This window comes from Trachypithecus francoisi, unplaced genomic scaffold (genome assembly GCF_009764315.1).
Source record: "Trachypithecus francoisi isolate TF-2019V2 unplaced genomic scaffold, Tfra_2.0 Lachesis_group17, whole genome shotgun sequence".
Classification (NCBI taxonomy): domain Eukaryota; kingdom Metazoa; phylum Chordata; class Mammalia; order Primates; family Cercopithecidae; genus Trachypithecus; species Trachypithecus francoisi.
Genome location: NW_022681462.1, coordinates 24,060,131 through 24,081,617, shown reverse-complemented (window position 1 = coordinate 24,081,617; position 21,487 = coordinate 24,060,131). Strand labels below are relative to the sequence as shown.

The 21,487-nt window shown below is 38.1% G+C and overlaps 2 protein-coding genes across 9 annotated transcripts in view; both read right to left on the bottom strand.

Moving 5' to 3' along the window:
* The window catches only part of ALMS1 (ALMS1 centrosome and basal body associated protein), a 234,137-nt gene that overhangs the window by 137,038 nt on the left and 75,612 nt on the right, over positions 1–21,487 (bottom strand). The window lies entirely within an intron of this gene.
* LOC117062026 (60S ribosomal protein L3-like) lies at positions 12,849–14,140 on the bottom strand. The gene has a single exon (XM_033175108.1). The coding sequence runs from the start codon at positions 14,123–14,125 to the stop codon at positions 12,914–12,916; it is 1,212 nt and encodes a 403-aa protein (XP_033030999.1). The 5' UTR covers positions 14,126–14,140; the 3' UTR covers positions 12,849–12,913.

The window sequence follows — 21,487 nt, the reverse complement described above, 5'->3', positions numbered from 1 at the left end:
ACCTTGTTTCCTGGCACACAGGATCAGTACTCAAAGCTACCATAAATATAACATTTCTTTGAGGTTTCTGTGTTTTACCTATAAAGTCATTATAACTTGGCATTCTATTTGATGATATAGCAACATCTGATTCCAGATGAAAATATTTTAAATGATGCTGCATCTCCCCAGGTGATGAAGTAGATGTATTTTTGATGGCAGCAGCATCCCATCTGCAGTGGCTGCTGCCATGATGCTAGTTGCAGTGGGGAAGGAGCAGCTAGGGCTGCTCGCTCTACTGAGCTGGTGGGAGCCGGGAACAGGCAGAAGTCCCACTCCCTTCTGAGTTGGAGGGGTGGGAACCCCACCCGCCTGGGCACAGCTGCAGCTGCCCAGTCACAGCTGTAGACCCAGGCAACCCTGTAGTCTCGGGGACCTGGGAACTCCCCCTGCCCTTGCACGTTCAAAAGTGCCTGCTCCTGCTGCCTGGTCTCTCCCCACTCCTGGTGCCCGTTCCCATTACAGAGCAAAGCTGAGGCCAAGTCACAACCCAGCCAGGTGTGTGCACACTTGGGGCAGCACTGATACACCAGCCCCCTGCCGCCCCTCCAGACACTGGGCACCCACAAGCACAGGAGGGAGGCTGCAGGGGCGGGGAGGGCTGAGGGCAGCTCAGAGTGGGCCTGCGGGTGCCCCTTGACATAAACAGCCTGGGTGTGCCACGGGTACCACAGATAGCAGAGAGATGGCAGACAGGCTCCTGGGCAGAAAGGGGAAGGTCACCGATGAAGCCCTACCTTTAAGCCAGGGATCACTTGAAGGGCTGTCAGTTCCACGGACAGGCGGACTTATGGTGCTTTTTCTGGGCCTGCCTATGGACCAGTTGGCATGCACCTACTCCCCTCTGAAGCCCACAAAAATCCTGGACTCAGCCAGACTTAAGAGAGACAATGGAGCTACCCACTCCGGGTTTCCTCTCTGCTGAAAGATGCACAGATTATGGATGACTTGCATGCAGGTAGGAGCTACCCGTTCCGGGTCTCCCCTCTGCTGAGGGCTGCACAGACAATGGGACAACTTTGCCTGTGGACAGGAGCTACTCACTGTAGGTTCTCCTCTCCACTGACAGCTGGACACTCATTGGGATGACCTGCCTGCAGAAAGGAGCTACTCACTTTGGGTCTCCTGAAAACTGTTCTGCCACTCGATGAAGCTCCTCGCCATCTTGCTCACCCTCTAGTTGTCCACATACCTCATTCTTCATGGATGCAGGACAAGAACTCAGGATCCACCAAGTGGTGGGACTAAAAGAGTTGTAACACAAACAGGGCGGAAACGTGCCCCCTCCCTGCCTGTCATGTTGCAGGGAACAAGAAGGAGAGACAAGCTGCGGCCTTTCAGGAAGCCCAGATCTAGGTGGTCCCTGAGCCAGGACTATGACACCCTCTTTGGGGTTTTGTGGTTCCTTGTGTCTTCCAAGCTTCCAGTTGCCACCACGTTTCCCTTGCCCAGATGTGGGTCCCCACAGCAGAAGCCATGCACAGTACATTTGGTAGAGCTGCAGCCTTGCATGGAGCCAGCACCAGTGCCAGCACCTGGAGCTGCCTGCCCCACCACAGCAGTCAGCATGCCTGGCTGTGTGCAGTGGCTAGACCCCCCACTTGCTTGCCCACACACCCCTCACCACTCCACGTCTGGCTCATGCTTGGCAGGTGTAAGATCCAGCATAGCAGTGCGAGCCAAGCACAGCCTGCCAGGCCAAGTGGGCAGAACGTGCCCAGCAGGTGTGAATAATACTCAGGCAGAAGGTGCTGCTGGCCACAGTGGTTTCCAGCTTGCAAAGTGACACCCTGAGGATCCTGTGACATTTTTCTTTCTTTTCTCTTCTTCTTTAAGACAGGGTCTTGCTGTGTCACCCAGGCTGGAATGCTGTGGCACTATCACTGAAGCCTCGACCTCCCGGGCTCAGGTGATCCTAACACCTCAGCCTCCTGGATAGCTGGGACAACAGGCACATGCCACTACACCAGGCTAATTTTCTTATTTTTATTTTTGTAGAGACTGGGTCTCACTTTGTTGCCCAGGCTGGTCTCCAACTCCTGGATTCAAGGGATCCTCCTGCCTCAGCCTCCCAAAGTGCTGGGATTACAGGCATGAGCCACCGCACCTGGCCAGATGTGCTTTTCTCTATTTTTCCTGCTAAGTAAAATTAAGCCCACTGGAAAATATACATAAAACAAATGTAAGAAGAATCTGAAAGATGTAAAGAAGAAGGTAGATTAGCTAGAGATCTAGGGACCTGAGGAATTATCCTGTGGTGTAATCCCTGGGTTTTCTTTATCTCTTGCATACACAGACTTGGAGCTGAAGAAATCAGCAACCCAGGAACAATGGACACAGACAAAAAACCCTAAAAAAAGCTTTTCTCACTAGCTAAAAACCCAGCAGAGGTAAAGCCTAGCAAAAGAGAAAACTTTTAACTAACAACCATTCTACTCCAGCCAACTACCAAAGAAAAAACTAGACCCACTCACACCAACACCAGCAAAGGCCAAGTGAGGAGCCCAGGACTCACTTTCATCTCTGCTGGCTGATAAAGTGCTATCCCTTCCTTGTGGTGTCCGTGAAAGTCTAGGGAAGCCTAGACTATCCAGCAAAACAAAAAATTCTCCTCTCTCCCAGCTACAGGTTAAAAGAAAACATTTGTAAACCTCATATCCAATAAAGGTCTTATATCTGCTAGACTTACATCTAACATATATATAGAACTCACAACAGTGAAGAGGAACAAAAAAGATAATCCAATTAGAAAATGGGCAAAAGATGCAGACATTTCACTTAACGGGGTACAGAGATTGGAAACAGAGATATGAAAAAATGTGCAACCTCAAAAACCATTAAGGAAATACACATTTAAAACTTAGTAAGATACCACCACATACCTACTAGAATGACTAGAATACAAATAGTGACAGTATCAAATGCTGGTGAGGACATGGAGTAGAAGGATTACTCACACACTGCTTGTGGGAATGTAGATGATATAACCACCCTGGAAAAAAGTGTGGCCTGTCTTTCAAAAAACTAAACATGCAACTACCACATGACCCAGCAAAATTGCAATCCTGGGCATTTACCCCACAGAAACAAAGACATATTCACACAAAAACTTGCACATGAATGTTTACAGCAGCTGTACTGGTAAAGCCAAAAACTGGGAAACAACCAAGATGTCCTTCAATAGTTAATATTTAAACTGTGGTGCATTCATACTTTGGAATACTATACATCAATAAAAAAGAAAAACCACTGATAAACAAAACAATCTGGATGAATCTCCAGATAATTGTATTGGCTGAGTGAAAAAAAGGCCAATACAATAAAGCTGCATACTATATGTTATCATTTACATGACATTCTTGAAATTACAAAGTTACAGAAACAAAGGAACAAATTAGTGGTGCCAGGAGTTTAGTAAAAGGTGGGGCAGGAAAGAAGTGGAAGTAGCTATTATAAGGTATCATGAGCCACCTTTGTAGTGATATAAATGTTCAGTATCTTGGCTGTATCAGTATCAATGTTGTGGCTGTGATATATTGCCATAGTTTTGCAAGATGTTACCACTTAGGGAAATTGGGTGAAGAGTATATGTGATATCTCTATACTATTTCTTACATGTGAAACTATAATTATTTCAAAACAAAATGTTGACTTAAAAAATTAAATACCACTGGACAAAACTAACACTTTAAAAACGTCATTTTTTTGCCCATCAATGATAGACTGGATAAGAAAATGTGGCACATATACACCATGGAATACTATGCAGCCCTAAAAAAAAGAATGAGATCATGTCCTTTGCCAGGACATGGATGAAGCTGGAAGCCATCATTCTCAGCAAACTAACACAGGAACAGAAAATCAACCACCACGTGTTCTCACTCATAAGTGGGAGTTGAACATTGAGAACACATGGACACAGGGAGGGGAATATCACACACTGGGGCCTTTCGGGGGGTGGGAGTCAAGGGGAGGGAGAGCATAGGACAAATACTTAATGCATGCAGGGCTTAAAACCTAAATGATGAGTTGATAGGTGCAGCAAACCACCATGGCACATGTAATACCTATGTAACAAACCTGCACGTTCTGCACATGTATCCTGGAACTTAAAGTAAAATAAATAAATAAATAAATAAATAAATAAATAAATATTCTGTCATTAGCTGATAAAAATAGATGTAAAAATTCTATTTGGGCAAAAAAAAAAAATGTTTTTATTCTGTGGTTTCTTATTGCCTCCTGACATATCAGTGGGAAGTAAATATCCAAATTTGAGAAACATAAACCTATTCCAGCCTCTTAAAAGTATGCATGAGTAGATTTATACTCATCCCAAAATATATTTCTCTTCTTCCTTTCCAACAATCATATGTTACAAATTTTTTAACACTTCATGCTCTACCTCCTCCCATCGCATCTTTCAAGCTTTCATAATAATCTTTCCATTTAAAACATTCTCGTAGCTTTAGTATTTGCCAAGTAAATTTCAGTATTTTCACATAACCATTTCTAGGTAATTTTACAACAAACCAACCACATGTCATTAGATATGTAACAGGCTCTTAAAAGCTACTGTTTAGTTCAGTAAAACCCAATATGTTTTTGTGATAAAATTTCTCAGCAAACTAGGAACGGAAGGGATTTCTTTAACCAGATGAAGAGTACCTATGAAAGAGTCAGCACTAACATAATACCGAATGATGAAAAACTAGACGCTTTCTTCCTACAATCAAGAACAAGACAAGTATGGCCATTCTTACCTCTTCTATTCAATATCATATTGGATGTTACCAAATTGCCAGGGCAACCAGGTAAGATATTAAAGACATCTAGATTGGAAAGAAAGAAGTATAACTATATCTATTTGCAGATGACATGAACTTCTTACAGAAAATCCCAAGGAAACCAGGCCAAACCAACTAACACTAACAAGTTCATCAAAGCTGCAGGATGCCAGTGCAATATATAAAAATCAACTGTACTTTAATACACTAGCAATTCACAATCCAAAAATAAATTTTTAAAAAAATTCAATTTACAACAGCAAGAAAAAGAATTAAATACTTGAAAATATATTTAGCAAAATAAATATATGTCTAGTATACTAAAAAAAATTGAATGAAAGAAAAGCAAAATAACTAGAAAACTGGTCCATTTTTATGGACTGAAAGATTAATACTTCCTAAACTAATCTAGATATTCAAGTGGTAATATTTCCCACAGAATCTAGAGATTCAACTCTTATTAAAAGCTTAGCTTTCTTTTTTTTTTCAATAATTGACAAGCAGATTGTAACCCCAGAATAGCCAAAATAATCTTGAAGATGACATCGTTGGAGGACTCACTCTTTCCGATTTCAAAACTTACTACAAAGCTACAACAATCAAGATAGTGCAGTACTGGCATAAGGACAGTCATGTAGATCAATGACATAGAACTGACAGTCCAGAAATAAACACTAACATTTATGGTAAATTGATTTTCAACAAAGAGGTCATGAAAATTCAATGGGGAAAGAAGTCTTTTCAACAGTGCTGAAACAACTCAATATCTATATGCAAAGATGAATTTGGATGCCACACACAAAAACTGACTCAAAGGAGAAAGGCAACAAAAGTAAAAGTCAATAAATTGGACTAAATCAAAATTTAAAACTTCTGTTCACCAAAGGAGATCATCAACAGAGTGAAAAGGTAACCTAGAAAATGAGAGAAAATATTTGCTAATCATGTACAATAAGTCTTCACTTAACATCATCAATAGGTACTTAGAAACTGCATCTTCAAGTGAAACAATGTACTGAATACCACAGGAGCTTAACTCTTGTTTTATCAATTATCCTGTATCAGTTTGTTTTGCTATGCTATACATCACTTCACTTACAAGTCACAGTTTCCAAGAATTTAACAATGATGTGAGGCAAAAACTCACTGTATCTGATATAAGGTTAATATCCAGAACATATAAAGGACACTTACAACTCAAGAACAACAACAAAACCTGATTCAAAGATAGGCAAAAATAATAGACATTTCTCCAGAGAAGGTATACAACTGACTAACCAAAATGAAAACAAGCTCAATATTACTAATCATAAGGGAAATGAAAATCACCACCACAATGAGACATCACTTCAGACCTGTTAGAATAGCCAGTATTAAGAAGGAAAAAACAAAACAAAACAAAACAGAAAATAACAAGTATTGGCAAGGATGTGGAGAAATTAGTACCCTCGAACACTGCTGGTGGGAATGTAAACAGTGTAGCCCCTATGGAAAACAGCATGGGTCTTCCTCAAAAACTTAAAAATAGAATGACTATATGATCCAGCAATTCCACTTCTGGGTCTACACCCAAAAGGAGTGAAAGCAGGATCTTGAAGTGATAATTATAACAAGCATGTTCACAGCAGCATTATTCACAATAGCCAAATGGCAGAAGCACCTGAAGTGTCTATCAACAGATGAATGGATAAACAAAATGTGGCATACACACACAATGGAATAATATAGTCTTAAAAAAGAAGGAAATTCTGACATATAGTACAAAATGGGTGAATTTTAAAAATACATTACTGAATGAAATAAGCCAGTGGCAAAAAGACACATACTGTGTGATTCTGCTACTATAAGGTACTTAGAGTAGCCAAATTCATAGAGAAAGTAAAATAGTGGTTGCTAGGGGCTAAGGGAAAGGCGAAAATGAGGACTTGTTGTTTAATGGATATGGAGTTTCAGTATTACAAGATTTAAAAAGCTATAGAGATTGTTTAAACAACATGAATGTACTTAACACCACTGAACCATACACTTAACAATGGTTAAGATGATAAATTTTATGTTATTTTATCACAATTAAAAAAAAATAAAATTTTTAATTGCCTCAAATAGAACCACAGATCTAAACATAAAAACCAAAACTAAATATCTCAGAAGAAAACACTAAATCTTTGTGACCCTGAGTTATGCACTGATTTCTTTTTTTTTTTTTTTTTTTTTGAGACGGAGTCTCGCTCTGTTGCCCGGGCTGGAGTGCAGTGACCCGATCTCGGCTCACTGCAAGCCCCGCCTCCCGGGTTTACGCCATTCTCCTGCCTCAGCCTCCCGAGTAGCTGGGACTACAGGCGCTCGCCACCTCGCCCGGCTAGTTTTTTGTATTTTTTAGTAGAGACAGGGTTTCACCGTGTTAGCCAGCATGGTCTCGATCTCCTGACCTCGTGATCCGCCCGTCTCGGCCTCCCAAAGTGCTGGGATTACAGGCTTGAGCCACCGCGCCCGGCCTGATTTCTTAGATATGTTACCAAAATTGCAAATAGTAAAAGTCTGATAAGTTAGAGTTCATCAGAATTTAAAACTTTTGTGTATCACAGGTCACCATCAAGAAAGTGAAAAAGCCTACAGAATGGGAGAAAATATTGGCAAGTCCATAAATCTGCTAAAGGCCTAATATCTAGAATATAAAAAGAATGCTTGCAATTCAACACATTTGTAAAGTGATAAATTTATAAATGGGTAAAGAATTTGAATAGGTATTTCATCAGAAAAGATAAATGACCACCAATAAGCACATGAAAAGATGTTCAACACCATTAGTTGTTAGAACTAGGTAAAAAATCACAATAAATACCCTTAACACTCAACCAGGCTATAATCAAAAAGACAGAAAATGACAAATGTTGGAAAGGATATGGAGAAATTGAAACCCTCATACACTGCTTGTGGGAATGTAAATAGTGCAGCTACTTCAGAAAAAAGTTTAGAAGTTCCTCAACATGTTAAATATGGAGTTACCATATGTCCCAGTAATTCTACTGTTGGGTATATACCCAAGAGAAATGAAACACCCACTCTAACACATAAATACTCACTATGTTCATAGCAGCACTATTCACAATGGCCAGAGTGGAAAATCCAAATGTGTACCAACTAATGAGTAAACAAAATATCTACACAATGAAATACAATTTGGCAATAAAAAGGGATGAAGTACTGATTCATGTTACAACATAACATGAATGACTCTTGAAAACATTATGCTAAGTAAAAGAAGGCAGTCACAAAAGATCATATATTACAATTCTATTTACATAAAATGTTCAGAATTGGCAAATCCATAGGGAGAGAAAGTGAACTGGTGTTTGCCTAGGGCTAGGGAATTGGGGGAAGGGGAGAATGACAACAAGGTTCTAAAATTATGTTCTTGTAAAATTCTGTAAACAAACTATACACTTTAAATGGGCAAACCTTATGTATTACAGTAAATTATACTGAGATAAAAGTTACAAAATTACTGGTTAGCTAAAATACGTCTTTTACTAATTTCCAGAGACTATTTCACAGTTAAAATTCTCTCTTCTCAACAGATCTACATGAGTTTTATCAGGTTATATTATTCTCTCATTGTCCAGCTTAATGACACATCAGCCAGGTGCAGTGGCTCAAGCCTGTAATACCAGCACTTTGAGAGACTGAGGTGGAAAGACAGCTTGAGCTCAGGAGGCGGACATTGCAGTGAGCTATGATATAGCTACTACACTCCAGCCTGGGTGACGGAGCAAGACCCTGTCACAAACAAACAACGTCAAAGATCTCATATAACAAACCAAAAAAGAAATAAGTAGTTCTTCACCATCACGTAAACCAATACACAGACACAGACACAGACACACACACAGTCAACAAGCACTAAAAAGTAAAAATTTACTTTCTACAAATAAAAGAAATATATTAATATGTGACACAAAACTTACTTAAAAATCAATAAGCTTTTGGAAACACTTATTTAAAAAAAATCTGTTAAAGCTGACTTCATTAGGGAAAGTATATTTCTACTAATAGAACCAACAACTATGCTAAGTATTTAACAATTTGACTACAATCAGTCATGGTGTGGGTCTCTTTGCGTTTAACCCACTTGGAGTTCATTTTTCATCAAATTAGGGAAGTTTTCAACCATTATTTCTTCAAATGTTATTTCTGCCCCTTTCGCTCTGTCTCTGTCTCTGTCTCTCTCTCTCTCTCTCTCTTCCCTCTAAGAATCCCATAATGCATATGCTGGTATGCTTGGGGATGTCCCATAGCCCTGTTCATTTTCTTCATTCTTTTCTCTTTCTGCTCCTCAAATGAATACATCAACTGACCTTTCTTCAAGTTCACTGATTCTTTGTTCAACTACTCAAATCAGCTATTGAACCCCTCTAATGAATTTTTGTTACTGTACTTTTCAGCTGCAGAATTTCTATTTGTTTCCTTTTTACAATTTCTCTGTTGATATTTCTTTTTGGTGAGAAATCCTTTTCTTGGTTCCCTTTAGTTCTTTGCTGATGGTTTTGTTTAGCTCATTTGAGTACATTTAAGGTGGGCTTCCTCAGGGATAGTTTCATTAATTTCTCTTTCTTCCTCTGAATGAGTCACACTTTTTTATTTCTTTGCATGCCTTATAATTTGTTGAAAACTGGACATATTGAATATTATAATGTGACAACTCTGGATACTGGAATTCTCTCCCTTCCCTGGAGTTTGCTGTTACTGCTTGTTGTAAGCGTTGTTTACTGACTATTTCATAAAGTTTACATTCTTTGTTGTACATGAAAGTGAAGTCATGGCCGGGCGCGGTGGCTCAAGCCTGTAATCCCAGCACTTAGGGAGGCCGAGAGGGGCGGATCACGAGGTCAGAAGATCAAGACCATCCTAGCTAACACGGTGAAACCCCGTCTCTACTAAAAAAATACAAAAATCTAGCCGGGCGAGGTGGCAGGCGCCTGTAGTCCCAGCTACTCGGGAGGCTGAGGCAGGAGAATGGCGTAAACCTGGGAGGCGGAGCTTGCAGTGAGCTGAGATCCGGCCACTGCACTCCAGCCTGGGCGACAGAGTCAGACTCCGTCTCAAAAAAAAAAAAAAAAAAAAGAAAGTGAAGTCTGTGTTCATTTAGCTTCAGGGTCAACTACTGTTTTGACCGTTTCCTTAAATACCTGCAGCCAAGGAAAGAAAAAAGGTAATAGGAAAGAAAAAAAAAAAACAGTCCCAGTCTTTTTTGCTCTGTGTTGGGGCATTCCATCAAAACTTAGCCAGACTGTTTACAACTCTATCTTAGTCTTCACATTCTACTTAGGCAGAGCCGGAAGGTCAGCTAGTGGTGAAAGCTTAGGGTCTTCTCAAGCCTTCTGTGAGTTGTCCAATCCTAGGCATGTACATAGCATTCTCAATTTCTCAGCACATACAAAAGCATTTAAAAGTCCTTATACCACCCTGTATCTCCTTTTCAACTGTTCCTTCCTAGCTTTTTGTCTACCTATTCATTGTCCTAATTTTTATCCCCAGACTCAGACTTCTACAGTTGATACTCTGGCTTTCAAATACTTTTGACACGTGATGATGGACAAGCCACCCCAGTCCCAGGAAAGCTCTGAGTTGTGTAAAACAAAAGGAAGCTCTATACCGGTCCTTCAGAAACTTCAGACAGGTTGAAACAATCACAATCTTTTGAGAGCAAGATCTGTACTAATCCTTCCGGTGCTAACAGCCTGCACCATGAGTGTAAGCTGCCATTTTCAAAGCCATTATTAATCTAGGCACAAGGAATGGAAGGTGAGCAATTTAAGGTGCCATAGTATTTTTCTGCAGTGCTACAGCTCCTTACTTTTCCTGTTTTTTTAATGTTAAATTCCAGAGTTCTATAAAAATTAATTCTGATAGTTTGTGGAAGCTAATTAGGTGTTTTTGTAAGAGCCCTAGAGTTCCCTACTCCACCACATTATACGACTCCTCTCACAAATGTTTTATATGCATAACAAAAGTATTTGCCTTTATTATGCTGACTGCAAATTTCAAATACATATTCTTTATCATATTTGAGGTATTATTCTACTGTAAGGAAATATTCTTCTAAAGAAATATCTTTAATTACAGATTTTTTTATTCCCAAATACTTTTTGGAGCTTAATGAATTATGATTTCTCCATTAGATCTACTAATGTAAAAACTTGTTCATAAATTTCCTAATATTGAACTATCTGCTTTGCCTGTGATACCTATGTAACATCAATTTCCAATTCACCCTTCCTCCCAGTCCTTGGTAATCACCATTCTATTCTGTTTTCTGAATTTGACTATTTTTAGATATTTCACGTAAGTGAAATCATTCAGTATTTGACCTTCTGTGACTGGATTATTTCACATAGTGTAATGTCTTACAGGGTCATCCATGTTGTCACATACACCAGGACTTCCTTAAGGTGGAATAATATTCCATTGTATGTATATACTACATTTTCTTTATCCATTCATCTATCGATGTTTATACATCTTGTTTATGTATCTTGGCTATTGTGATTAATGCTATTGTGAACACGGGATCTCCTCAAGATTCCAATTTCATTTCCTTTGGATATGCACCCAGAAGTGGGATCATATGGTAATTCTATTTTTTTTTTTTTTTTAGGAATCTCCATACTATTTTCCACAACAGCTACACCATTTTACATGCCCATCTACAGTGTACAGGGTTCTAATTTCTCCACATCCTCTCCAACACCTGTTACAGTTTGTTTTGTTTTGATATCAGCCATCCTAACAGATATGAAGTGGTAAGTCATTGTGGTTTTGATTTGCATTTTCCTGATGATTAGTGATATTGAATATCTCTTCATATACAGCACCTTACACATTTGTATGTTTTAAGAAATGTTCATTTAAGTCCTTTACCCATGTTTTAACTAGGTTATTGGTTTTTTGTTTTGGGGATTTTTTTTTTCTTTTTTCTTTTTGCTGTTGAGTTGCAGGTGTTCCTTATATACTTTGGATATTAACTCCTCATTAGATACATGGTTTACAAATATTTTCTCCTATTCCATAGATTACCAGTTCATTCTCTTAACTGTTTCCTTTGCTGTGCAAAAGTTTTTTAGTTTGATGCAGTCCTGTTTGTCTATTTTTTAAAATGCTTTTGCTGTAGCTATAAGTTGTTTTATGTGAGACTTTGGTAACCACAAAGAAAATACCTATAGAAGATACACAAAAGAAAAAGAAAAAAAAAAAAGGAAGGATCAAAGCAAAATCAACAAATCACAAAGGAAGACAGCAAGAGAGGAGAAAAGGGACGAAAGAACTGTAAGAAAGAAAACAATTAACAAAATGGAACTAGTAAATCTTTCCCTATCAATAATTTAATGTAAATGGAGTAAACTCTCTAATCAAAAGACATATAGTGGCTAAATTAATTTTAAAAATAAGATCCAACTATATGCTATCTACAAGAGACTCACTTTAGATTTAAGGACACACAGGCTAAAAGTGAAGGAACAGGAAAATATACTCCATGCAGATAGCAACCAAAAGAGCACAGCTGTGGCCATACTATCAGACAATACAGACTTTAAATAAAAAACCATCCCAAGAGACAAAGAAGGTCATATGATAAAAGAGTCAATTCATCAGGAAGATAACACAAGTATAAACATATATACACCCAACATCAGAGCACCTAAATATATAAAGCAAACACTGACGGAACTGAAAGGAAAAATAGCAATACAATAGAAGATGTCAGTACCCCATTTTCAACAATGAATAGAACACACATATACTGAATATTCCACCTAACAGTTGCAGAATACACAGTCTTCTCAACTGCACACAGAACATTCTCCAGGGTAGATCACATATTAAGTCATAAAACAAGTCTGAACAAATTTCAGAAGACTGAAATGATACCAAGCTTTTTTTCCCAAGCACAATAGACTAAAATTAGAAATCAGTAACAGAAGGAAAACTGGGAAAATCACAATTATGTGGTAATTAACAACACACTTTTTTTTTTCAGTGGAAAAAAACTTTTATTGAGACCCCACCAGCTGCAAAATCTGCTCCTGGCATTAAGCTCCTTCTTTCTTTGCAATTTGGTCTTTCTTGAGTGGTCCCATGAATGCTTTCTTCTCTTCCATGGTCTGGAAGTGGCCATGGCCAAACTTGGAGGTGGTGTCAATGAACTTAAGGTCAATCTTCTCCACAGCCCGCTGCTTCGTCTGCACCAGCAAGGACTTGCGGAGGGTGAGCACCTGCTTCTTGGTTCCCACCACACAGCCTTTCAGTATGACAAAGTCATTGGTCACTTCACCATAGTGGACAAAGCCACCCAGAGGGTTGATGCTTTTGTCAGGCAGGTCATAGTCAGTGGAAGCATTGTTCTTGATCAGCTTGCCATCCGTGATAAGGTAGCCCCGGCCAATCTCATAGATCTTCTTGTTGATCTCAGTACGGTGATGGTAGCTTTTCTGCCCAGCACGTGCCACAGAGAAGGCCACATAAGCAGGATGCCATGCCCCAATACAGGCCACCTTGCACAGACCTCGGTGGGTCTTGCGGGGCAGCTTCTTCGTGTGCCAAAGACTGGTGACCCCTTTGTAGCCTTTGCCCTTGGTCACCCCAATGACATCGATCATCTCATCCTGCCCAAACACTTGGTTCACAGGTACCTGCTGCTCAAGCCTCTCACGGGCCCAGTCCAGCTTCTCGGCCACGGTGCCTCCGTTCACCTGGATCTCCATCAGGTAGGCCTTCTTCTGGTGCAGAGGAAGCGGGTGCATCTGGGTGTGGGCAATGACACAGATGACTTGGCAGTACTTCTTCATGCTGCTGAAGTCCTTCTCCAGCTGCTTCTTGCCATCCTCATCCTGCCATTTCTTGCAGTACTTGGTAAAGGCCTTCTTCTTAGATTTATGCCAGTTCTTATAGAAACGCCTCTTGCATTCATCACTGATGTGCTCAGCGAAGACAGTCTTGAAGGTCCGGAGGCCTCGAGGGATTTCCATGTAGCCCACAGTGCCCACAACCACCATGGGTGGCGTCTCCACAATAGTCACACCCTCCACCACCTCCTTCTTGTTCACCTTGGATCCTGGCCTGTCGACTTCCCGCACGATGTGGATCATGCCAGCCTTGTATCCCAGGAAGGCTGTGAGGTGGACCGGCTTAGACGGGTCATCCTTAGAGAAGCTCTTGACCTTCCCGCGATGCCTGCTGCTGCGCTTCTGAGGCAGGAAGCCGAGGGACCCATGTCTGGGAGCGGAGAACTTTTTGTGAGACATCACGCCATCAAATCCCACCGGTAGAGCAACAACACACTCTTAACCAGTGGATCAAAGATGAAATCAAGGAAAATTAAAAAATATCTTAAGACAAAAACACAACAAATGAAAACTTACGGGATGAAGCAAAATCAGGACTAAGACGGAAGTTTCTAATGATAATTGTCTGTTTTTAAAGGAAGAATGATCTCAAATAAGCAACTCAACTTCACACCTCAAGGAACTAGAAAAAGAACAAAACTAAGCCCAAAGTTAGCAGAAAGAATGAAAGAATAAAAATTAGAGCAGAAATAAAAAACAGAAAAACAGGAAGAAATCAACTAAACTGTTAGTTTTGAAAAGGTAAAAACAATGTTAAACATTTAGCTAGACTAAGAAAAAACTAGAAGACTCAAATAAAATCAGAAATAAAAGTGGAGACATCACACTGATGTGAAAGATTCATAACTTCAGGTATGTCTTCTGAGGTTTTTGTTAATGTCCTCCAATAAATTAGGAAGTTTTTATTAGTGTATTAGAACTCTTTATATAGCACAGGAGTTATCCATTACCTGATAGCTTGAGTCACCCATATAAACATCTAAGTCAGGCATTGTTTTTTTCTTTTTGTTAAGAATGTACCAAAAAGTTGATAGAATGTTAAAATAAACATGTGAATTCCTTCTACTTAAACAACTGTCGAACATTTTCCCCTATCCCTCCACAAAGCTTTATCCTTCCACAAAGACACTGTGATTTGACACTTCAACCCTAAATAATTCACTTATCATATAACCACAATGTTATCATCACACCCAGGAAATACTCCATAATGTTACCTAATATTGAGCTAGGTCAGGTACTTTACTTGGAAGCCAAATGTTTGATCAATAAAGTTTTTGTCTCTCAGTCATGTTTCATCTATTACACATTTGTTTAATTACATTATCTAAGAAAATCAGTCATTTCATGAAAATTTTATACCTAACAAGAAAAGAGTTATACTTTATTTTCTCTCATTATTTCAAATTTTCTCAGTGGTATATCTGGTATGCTCCTTTTCATTTATAACATTGTATGTTTTTCCTTCTCATCTTCTAGCTAGTCAGAGCTTTCTTTTGATTTGGAATTTTTCCAAGGTCCAAATCTAGATTTTAATGCTCAATTCTATCATTTTTCTGTTTTCTAGTTAATTGATAGATTTCATTTTATAATTTCCTTCTTACTACTTTTGTAGTTTGGTTTGGTTTATTTTAGAGTATAAGTTTATTTCACGTTTTTCTGTCTAAACGTGGAGTTATTGTTCCATACACTAAATGATATAAAGTACTGACTTGAAACTTTTCTTCTCTTCTTCTATTACCAAACAGAAAAGAGAAGGAGAAGAAACAGTATTCTGCCAAGAGAGGTCAGTAAATCCTTGGGTACAGCGTGGATCTCATTCTCATAGCATGGAATGGGCCAAAACGATCTCAATAGTTTTTGACAACAAGCAATCTAAGAGAGTTTCCTTTAGGAGCCTACGAATGCATTTCTGTGGGGTAGAGGGCAGTAAGATAAATCCTCATTTTGGTTTGAAATTGTATCTGAACATAAAATTTGTACCTTAATGTAGAAAACAAAGAGAAAAAGGACAGAAGCAGGTTCCTCCTTATCGTTAATTACTTTAAAAGTAAATAAATTATCCAATCAAAAGACAGAGATTGGCAGAATGCTCCAACTATATACTGTCTACCATAGACTCACTTATATGCTACAACATGGATGAACCACATGCGACTAAGTGAAATAAGCCAGTCACCAAAAGACAAATATTGTATTATTCCATTTATAGGAAGTACTCAGAGTAATCAAAATCATACGAGACAAAAAGGAAAATGATGGTTGCCTGGGGCAGATGGGAAGAGAACAAAAAGTTACTATTTAATGGGCAAAAGTTTCGGTTTCACAAAATGAAAAGAATCTCGGAGATGGATGGTGGTGGTGGTGGTGGTTGCACAACAATATGAATGTACTTAACACCAGTAAACTGTACATTTAAAAATAGTTAAGAGGTAAATTCTGAGTTATGTGTATTTTACCATGATAAAAAAATTTACAGAAACATCTGCCTTGATTCATTGAAGCAGTCTGTGCCAGCTGGATATAGAGTCTTATTAATAAATACAATTTATTTCTCTATGTACTTAGCCTTTCAAAAGAACTTTTACTATTCTCTAATAAAAGATCTCATAAATCTTGTTAGATTTACACCTTGATGCTTTTTAAAAAGTTTTTGTTATGATTAGAAATAGTTGCCTTTTTAAAGTTCCTTTTCTATGATTTCAATTGTATCTCTTGTTCAATGTTTCTTTTTAATTAATATATAATAAATCCTTAATAAGGTGTACAAATCTGAAGTCAGGCAGTTTATTTTTTATATGTGTTGACAGCAATGTAAATACTGCCCATATCCAGATATACAAAACTTCCTATACCTGAGACCTCTTGTGCCTCTTCCCGGTCAATAACACACACCTTACTCCACCAGGGGTAACCATTCTTATCACTCTTCTCACCATTGATTAGTTTTTGAATTTCATATGAATGGAATTATTCAGTATGACTCGTTTGTGTCTCGCTTTTCTGCTAACATAACATGTGTGACAGCTTTCAAAGTTGTTGAGTAGTTTGCACTCTTTTATGGCTACACAGGATTTCACTGTATGAATAAAGCATAATTGATTCATCTCTTCTACTCCTGATATACATTTATGTAGTTTTCAGTTTGGGGCTACTATAATTATTATTGACCATGTCTTCTATTGAACATATGTACTGACATTTCTTGAGTATGCACCTAAAAAGAAGTAGTAGTGGAGTGTCCCAGGTCAGGCATATGTTTACCATTATGAAATAATTATAAATTATTTTAAGAGTTTTGTACCAGTTTACCTTCCCACCAGCAATAAAAGACTGTTCTGGTTGTTTCATACCTTTACCAATATTCAGTATTGTTCTCTTTTTAATTTTAGCTACTCTGATATGAAGCAGTATCTCATTATGGTTAATTTGCGTTACCTAAGAGGCAGTGATATTGAGAATGTTTTCAAATGCTTATTGGCCACTTGGATATCTTCACTTATGAGGCACCTATTGAAGTCTCTGGGTAGGAAGAATGGATTTGCACGAGTTTCTTATATATTCTAGATTTATGTCCCTTATCAAATATATGTATCCAAAATGCCCTCTTCCACTGTGTAGCTTGACTTTTCACTCTTCATGGTGCCTTTTGATTACCCGACGTTCTTAATTTTCATGAAGAGCAATTTATCAATCCTTTCTTTTATGGATAGTGTATTTTTGTTCTTAAGAAACCTTTGCCTAACCCAATATCATGAAGAGATTTTCAAGAAACTTTATTTTACCTTTCAACGTAAAGTCTATGATCCATCTCAAATTAACTTTGTTTAAGGTATGATGTATGGGACAGGATTATCATAGAAATTATAAACCATATAGTTATCAAGCTAAAGTAAATAATATCTAACTTTTTCCCAGTTAAGAAACTTGGAAAAAGATTAACTCCATTTATACAGCTTCAAACCTGTACGATATTGTTGTCATATATTTTAAGTTAATGCCACATTTTATCTCAGTCATGAAGGTCCTAGTATTTTTGTTTCATATACTTAAGTATTTAGCTTTACTTACCCACATACTTAACACATCTTTTGCTCTTTAATATTTCCTACATCACAAATTTCCCATATTAGATTATTTCCCTTTAGTCTGAGGTAACCACTTAGAAATTTTTAATGAGTGTTGAATGAACTGTTACTGTCTAAAATCACTTTTATATTACCACATTCTTAAATTTTCACTGACACGCAATTCTAGGTAGATATAATTTATTTTCTTTCATCTTTAGGATGAAGGTATCATCCTAATATATCACCTTTCACTGTTGAAACAAATCATAATGGAAATTTTAAAATATCTGGAATGGTATAATAATAATTATATTACATATAAAACTTGTAGGTTGAAACAGATTGGGGGCTGGGAAAGAAATTCAATCTGTTGCAGGCATGATAAGTAGAGTGGCTGAGGGAGAAACATACAAGGGAATTCAAACAAGTAACTAAATACATGGAGGATAATGGGAGCCAAGTTTCTTACTATCAGAGAAGTGAGTTACAAATAAAGAAAAAAAGGCTAGAATAACCCTGTATTACTGGAATGGACCTGGATGTACTAGTATAAACTCACAGCTTTCATTTTATAATAAAAGTAATAGATAAGGAAACAGGCATACAGAGGAGAGGGGGTTGTGTGTGCAATTATGTACATACACATTGTCTGCTGAAAGGGCATAAAGGCAACAGCATCATAGTATCAATAAGCACACCAAGCATACATATCTTAGTTTCTACATGCTACTCTCTGCTAAAAAGAACCAGGGCCCCTTGGAGAAACGGACAGCTCTAGGGCTTGTGTAAAGAAAATATAAGATTCCTAGAGTATCTTCCTATCTCAGAAAGTGGGTGAATGCTCATGAAATGATGGGATCATGAGAAAAACACACAGGCACCAGCTTAAAATGGTTCTCATGGGCAAGTGTGGGATAATTTGAGTATCAAAATAAACAATGATAGTGATAGGTTGTGCCTTTGAGAAGAAAAATCCAAGAGCCCACAATGATATAAATAAATAAATGGAGAAGGGACACTTTTAACTTACCACAGAATTCCAATGAATGAATGTTGAAGTGATGATAGAATTTTTTTCGATCACCAAATTAAAGCTATTTTATTAATAAATTATTCAGGCAAGTATAAACACTAGATCCTAAACTAGAGATATTTACAGTCTCAAAGAATCTCTCCATAATATTTATTAACTGCTTATTAATTAATATGTAAAACACATAAACCAGCAGATACCACCTTAACTAAGTGGTACGAGTTAACATTACAAGTATTGAGACAAATCAACATAATGTGTCTCCTGACAAGCATGAAAAGCACATCACCTCTGTGGCTTTCCTACATAAAAATCAAATCTGAATCAAATCATGGTAACACAGCAGATAAATTCCATTTGAGGGAAATCTGCAAAGTAACTAGGTTGTACTCTTCAAAAATGTCAGTCATGAAAGAAAGAAAAAATAGAAGAAACACCGTACACTAAAAAAAAAAATCATTTAAAACATGACAAACACTGAAATAATTTATAAAAGGTTTTCCATCAACATTAATATCTACAGGGACATTCAAAAGCTGTATGTGACAAGGGACAACTCTACATTGTGTGGAACTGTCTTGTACATTACAGAAATAGTAACATACCTGACACCTATCTACTGCATTCCAGAAACAATCCCCAATTACAGTGATGACCCAAGAAAAATCACATAAATTTCCAAAATATCTCTTTGGGAGGCATTTACTATCCCTGTCAAGAACCACTGCCTTCCACAATCTAGTCTTCTCCCTTTCACTCTCGCTCTCAAACACACTGGCCTCCTCCCTTTCCTTTAGCACCCCTCCCTTTCCTTTAACACTCCCTTTCCTTTCACACTCTACCTCAGTAACTGTGTGTGTGCTATTTCTGTCTGGAATGCTCTTGTCACTGATAACTGCCTTACTTTCTCACCTTACTCAGATATTTAATTCAATACCTCTTTCTCAGGTTCTGCACTGACCATTCTGCTTTGTCTCCCTGGCTCTTATCCCACCATCTGACATTTATTTTACCTGTTTGGTTGTTATTCATATACTCTCACTTAATGTAAACTCATGATGTGTTTGTCTATTTTGTTCAGTGGTGTGTCCTCAGCCTATAGATGAGTGATGGCACATATCAGGCATTCAATATGTATTTTTGGAATTAATAAATAAATGTTCAACAGTAGGGTAGTGAATAAATTGTTATGTTCATACAACGTAATATTATATACCTAAGTAAAATTACGCTTTTAGAGAAGTTTTAAAGGGAAATCCTAATATATTTAAGTTAAAAAAAAAAAGGTCCAAAACTGTACACAGTGTGGCCAATATGGGTTCCCTAAGAATAAGGCATATCTAGACAAACACTATTTCACAACTACTCAGTTAATAGACTGAAGAAAGTCAATCATAAGATGGTGAAACATGAGATGGATGAATGACAGTATCATGAAGTACTCACCATAGGTGTGAGAGTAGTCTTATTCAAAAGTTTTAGACTTTTTTTTTTTTTTTCGAGATATAGAGTCTCCCTCTGTCGCCTAGGCTGGAGTGCACTGGCACAATCTTGGCTCACTGCAATCTCCACCTCCCAGGTTCAAGCAATTCTCCTGCCTCAGCTTCCCGAGTAGCTACAATTACAGGCATGCACCATGACACCCAGGTAATTTTTGTATTTTTAGGAGAGACGGGGTTTCAAACGTTGGCCAGGCTGGTCTTGAACTCCTGACCTCAAATGATCCACCCACCTCGGCTTCCCAAAGTGCTAGGATTACAGGCATGAGCCACCATGCCCAGCCAAAAGTTTTAGACTTTTTATCCATAACTCTTAGTGAACATTTTTATCGCTAATTTGGATGAAAATACTTATCAAATATACAAATGGCACAAAGCTGAAAGGGATATTTTAATAAAATAAATGACCAAATTTAGACTAAAAATCATTCCAATAGGCTTGAACACTGATATAAAAGCAATAAAAAGAAATACAGGAGAGTTAAAAAGTATTATATAGGGCCAAGCGTAATGGCTCACGCCTGTAATCCCAACACTTTGGGAGGCCGAGGTGGGCGCATCACTTGAGGTCAGTTCAAGACCAGTCTGGCCAACATAGTGAAACCCCATCTCTACTAAAAACACAAAAATCATCTGGGCGTGGTGTCACACGCCACTCATGTAGCGGTAATCCCAGCTACCCAGGAGGCTGAGGCAGGAGAATCACTTGAAGCTGGGACATGGAGTTTGCAGTGAGCCGAGTTCATGCCACTGCACTACAGCCTGGGCAATAAAGTGAGACTCTGTCTCAAAAAAAAGAGAATTAAAAAAAATATATATTACATACATACAAGAAATGAGAATAGAAATCTTGGCAGCAGTTCATGGTTTTTGGTTTGGTTTTGTTTTGCTTTTTTCCTACAGCTTTAAGTTTTGAAAGCAGTATATGGTTTTTTTTTTTTTTTTAATGCCCAATTATGCTGTGACCATTAAAGATCTCACAGTACATTGACAGAAAGAGAATTACTAAATATATTTCATGCTGGTCAGATCAGAAGTGAAATTGTGTTTCATCTAATTTAGGACACCTTATTTTAAGAAAAACACAGACAAACTAGAGTCTACCCAAAGGAAGGCAACTTGCTTGCTGAGGGATCTGGAAATATGAACACAAGAAAAT